The sequence below is a fragment of the Triticum aestivum genome, chromosome 3A (genome assembly GCF_018294505.1).
Source record: "Triticum aestivum cultivar Chinese Spring chromosome 3A, IWGSC CS RefSeq v2.1, whole genome shotgun sequence".
NCBI classification, from domain to species: domain Eukaryota; kingdom Viridiplantae; phylum Streptophyta; class Magnoliopsida; order Poales; family Poaceae; genus Triticum; species Triticum aestivum.
In genome coordinates, this window is record NC_057800.1 from 684,897,266 (window position 1) to 684,901,662 (window position 4,397).

General features: G+C 45.2%; 1 protein-coding gene across 1 annotated transcript; it reads right to left on the reverse strand.

The window, feature by feature from the left end:
• Positions 1-999: 999 nt before the first annotated feature.
• On the reverse strand, positions 1,000-4,085 carry LOC123059081 (zinc finger MYM-type protein 1-like). Its single transcript, XM_044481724.1, has 4 exons — positions 3,901-4,085; positions 2,804-3,498; positions 1,566-2,720; positions 1,000-1,464 (listed from the first exon to the last, which is right to left on the reverse strand). Exons 2-4 carry the CDS (start codon positions 2,893-2,895, stop codon positions 1,182-1,184), a joined length of 1,530 nt encoding a protein of 509 aa, XP_044337659.1. The 5' UTR covers positions 2,896-3,498; positions 3,901-4,085; the 3' UTR covers positions 1,000-1,181.
• Positions 4,086-4,397: the final 312 nt, after the last annotated feature.

Sequence of the window (4,397 nt, forward strand, 5' to 3'; positions counted from 1 at the left end):
GCGCCGGCGACGACGGCGAGGTCGGCCATGGAGTAGACCGTGAGCTTGAGAACCCTCACGTGGTAAATAGAATAGAGCATGGAGCGACTCCGTGGCCACGCCGCTGGGGAGTGCAACGCCAGGTGGACCTCCTCCAGGTGCGTCATAGGCGAGTCGAAGCCTCGAAGGAGAAGGAGCTGCCTAGGAAGGCAACGACGGTGTAGCAGAAGCGGCGGAGGCGCGGCGCGTCGAGCTCGACGCGGCATGCATCGAAGTTGAGGTACCCGAAGTTGCAGTTGGCCATGAATATGACGGTGGCCGCCGGGCATCGGATTCGGATCTGGTACTCGAGCTGCGAGTTCACGAACCTCACGTCCTCAAGGCGGACGTCAGCGAGCTTGGGCGCGGCGGAGATCATGTCCTGGAGCGTCGCGTAGTCCGTGCGGCACCGCCGGAGCCGCATCGCCTCCAGGCACGGGAACGTGAGGTCCGGACAGGGCTGGAGAGAGTAGCCGGTGAGCTCGAGGACTCGGAGAGCGGCGAACGGCAGCCAGCCCGTGCAGTGTTGGAATAAGCCACGTCACGTGGTGTGGTCGGACTTGTCGGGCGTGACGGATGTGCGCGGGACGTGCGGGACGCACTGGTGCAGTCGGGCTCGTCGGGCACATCGGGTGCGCGCGGAACAGGCGGGACGCAACGGAAGTGTGTGTGTATGTGTGTGTCCGGGCATTGTATGGCCAGGGACGGAGCCAGGATTTGGATATGGGGGCCAAGCCAAATCAAGCAAAGAAAAAAAATTATCCAGTACAAAAATAATCATATAGAACAAGGTTTTGCTGAAGCGACATAAAAATATCATTACATTTTTATTAATTTAAAGTGACCTCTACGACTGCTAATAAGATCAAAAATATTAATAATTTCATCAGAAGATATCTTAGCTGCTAATTTTTTTCTATGTAAATTATCATGCAATGGCGAAGCAAATCATCTTCCATTTTACTTCGAAGACATGTCTTGAATATTTTCATACCCGAAAAAGCCCGCTCTACAGTTGCCGTTGAGACTGGGAGAGTGATAACTAGTCGCAGCAACCTGTCAACCATTGGATATGAAGAAGCTTTTCCGGTTTTAACTAGCCCTTTTGTTAAACAAGCAATAGATGGCAAGGTCATCAGTTCTGGATGGTTGCACACATCTAGCTAAAAATGAGGTAGCTGACTTTCTAACTGAGCTAATTCTTGACTTGAAAAATCAGCAGGATAGTATTTTTCTGCAAGAGTGCTTATCTTTGGGATATCAAAAGATTCATGCCTTGGATCCAATGATGAACAGAGAGTAAGGAGCTCAGTTGCTTGTGTGCTGAATCGATCATTCAGTTCACTCAGTTGTTGATCAATTGCAACACTGAAAACATCGACTTTGTAGTGGTGGAGCGTTGTTGTGTTGTCATGCTTATTTCGAGATTTGGTAACATCAACATACCTATTAATTTCATTACAAAGTCAGCTAAATTCTCAAGATAAAAATCAACCAAGATATAACTTAATATAAGTTAAGTAATTTTATAAAGTAGAAAAACATACTTGCTGTCCAAATTTGGGATATCAATCTCGTGCTTCACACAAAAAGATTTGACCTCCTCTAAAAGAGAGTCCCAACCATGTTCCCTTAGCTCACCAAGTAGGAACTTTGTGTTAGAAATAGAATCCATGGCATTTAAAATATCCAAAGATTTGTATTGGAGTTTCTGACACAACATATCAGTGATCTTCATAATCTTTTCCATCAGATGTAGAATGAACACGAAATCAAATGATATGACAATTTTAAGGGATCCAACGGCATCTCCACGAGAATATTTTGAGACTGAACGGTCACTTGCTATACCTCTTAAGACGACAACTGTAGCAGCAAACATCTTCTTTAAGCTCTGTATGGACTTATAGTGTGAACTCCATCTTGTGTCTCCTGGTCTCTGTAAGGTTTCTATTTGGTTTTGCCCTCTGCCCGTATCAAGCTCTCCCAACTCAATTTCACGAGCAATTTCCTCCGCTTGGTTTGCTAGTAGTTCATCGCTGCGCTTTGTAGAAGCACTAACAACATTTATTACAAAATTTGCATTCTGAAAGAAGTTATGTACCTCATGTACCTCTCGTGATGCAGCAACAAGCGCCAATTGTAATTGATGAGCCATACAATGAATATAGTAGGCATACGGACACTCACGGAGAATAAGTGCCTTCAGTCCATTCCACTCCCCTCTAATATTACTTGCACCGTCATATGCTTGGCCCCTGATGTCTTGTACATTCAAGTTATTATTTGACAGTACAGTACATATTGCATTTTTCAAAGTTAAGGCAGCAGTGTCATTAACATGAACTAGATCAAGGAAACGCTCAATTATTTCTGCTTCTTTGTTGGCAAACCGAAGAACAACTGCCATTTGTTCTTTTTTTGATTCATCCCGAGCTTCATCAACCATTATACAAAACTTGGCATTACCTATTTCTTCTCTAATTGCTTTCTGAACTTCTAGAGCAAGTATGCCAACAACCTCTTTCTGAACTTCTCCGGATGTATACTTTGCATTACATGGAGCATTTTCCAGAACAACTCCTGCGACATCCTTATTGTACAAAGCGAGAATCTTAACCATTTCAAGAAAATTTCCTTGGTTCTTAGACCCCGCAGATTCATCATGACCTCTAAAAGAACAAGCTTGGAATATCAGCCACCTAATGGGACAAAGCGACTAGATGTTAGATACCAAAACATTAAGTCATGTCAAATTTTAGTTGATGTAAAAAAACTTGCTTACCTCATGGCATCGATGGTAGTCTTAAGCCTCAATCTCGCAGCAGTAGCTACTTTCTCATTTCTCTTTTCCATCACATTGTCGATATGAGCCATACTAGTCTTGAGATCTTCATAGCACCGAGCGGAATAGTTGTGAGCAGAGTCCGGGCCCCCAACATAAGTTAAAAAAGCACACGCTTTTCCATCATTAACCTTTTTCCAGTTTCTAAAACCCTTGACCGAGAATGTATCAGACCCACATCTCCCAACAGGTTTTTTTGAGAAGAGAAAGCACGGCAAACAATATGCGCTATCATTATGTGTTGAATACTCAAGCCACCAAAAATTTGTGTACCAATCTTTTTGAAATCGACGAGGTGTTTAGACTTTTCATCAAATGGGTATTCTTTCAACTCCGGTTGATATGCTCCCTTAGATATATAAAAATGCCGAGCGTCATCTTGCTTGTCCGGTGGGAGCTCCTAAATTTAGCAACGTTTACCGGGGTCTCTCTGATAAGGTGTGGTTATAACTTCTGCTTGTTCTGCAACTGTTACCACGTCCAGCATATCCTGATCAGAAGCGTTAACTGGACTCGGATTTGTAACTTGCGCATCCGCCTCACCAACAATTTCAGTAGGTTGAGAACTTGAAGCAACCGGCTTAAAAAATCATTAATCTTAATGGTGTTTGGCCCTGCTTTTCTCTTCATAGTTGCTGCGTGCATATTGGAATGGAGTCATGAAGAATTAACATGCTGTATAAGTTCGACATAATCGCAGATAGGAAGTAATACAAGATAATGGATAATTTGCATCACAAAAATAAGAACTCGCCGCTGGCCGGCACACACAGTACAACACTATCATGATAATTGTGGACATGTCGAAGATGGGAACAGCCGAACAGGAAATCCTTCATAGAATCAAAGACCATAGAATCACAAATTACACAACCAAATTACCAAAGCAAAAAAAAAAAAAAATCTGGGGCATCAATTCGACCAGGACTGAATTCGACACGGATACAGGATAACAGGATGAGAATCGACTTGCTTGTTTGTGGATTGAAGTGGGACTGCAGGAAGAATTGACAAGTGCAGCTGCAGCAGCCATTTACCTGAATATGTGAATCAGACCGGCTGATCCCTGATCGAGAATCAAGAGCAGGAGCCACCACCACCGAGCCAGGAGATGAGGAGAAGGCGAGAAGCAGGCCTGGGTCCTGGGCAGGAGCAGCTGAGCAGAGGAGGGCGAATGGGCGATGGGCGAGAAGGGCAAGAGGCGAACGGGGGCGAGGGCGTCGAAAACTGGAACGGCGGCGGCGACTAATCCCATGTATACGCTAATTATGGACTTAGAGTTACGATGGAAGCTAGGGCCTAGGCCGCTACTAGTGGGCTTTTTTCACACGGGCGTTTTTTTCTTTCTACCAATATTGACGTTGTCACGTTGAGGTGTCTGATAGGGGGGGCCAAATACATGCGTACCTGCCTATGTCTCGTCAATCCTATACTACGTACTTCAGGTTCGCTCGATCGTTGGGGGGGGAGGGCAGGCCCCTGCTCACCCCCCTTGTCTCCGCCACTGTGCATGGCCTGCGTGCGTGTGTGCGTG

What these genes read in the sequence shown, in the direction of transcription:
- LOC123059081 (XM_044481724.1), bottom strand. Translation starts at nt 2,895, where the DNA reads ATGGCTCATATCGACAATGTGATGGAAAAGAGAAATGAGAAAGTAGCT. An exon ending in ACTACCATCGATGCCATGAG is followed by an intron (nt 2,721 to 2,803) that starts GTAAGCAAGTTT and finishes TTGTCCCATTAG; the next exon opens with GTGGCTGATATTCCAAGCTT. An exon ending in ATCCCAAATTTGGACAGCAA is followed by an intron (nt 1,465 to 1,565) that starts GTATGTTTTTCT and finishes TGAAATTAATAG; the next exon opens with GTATGTTGATGTTACCAAAT.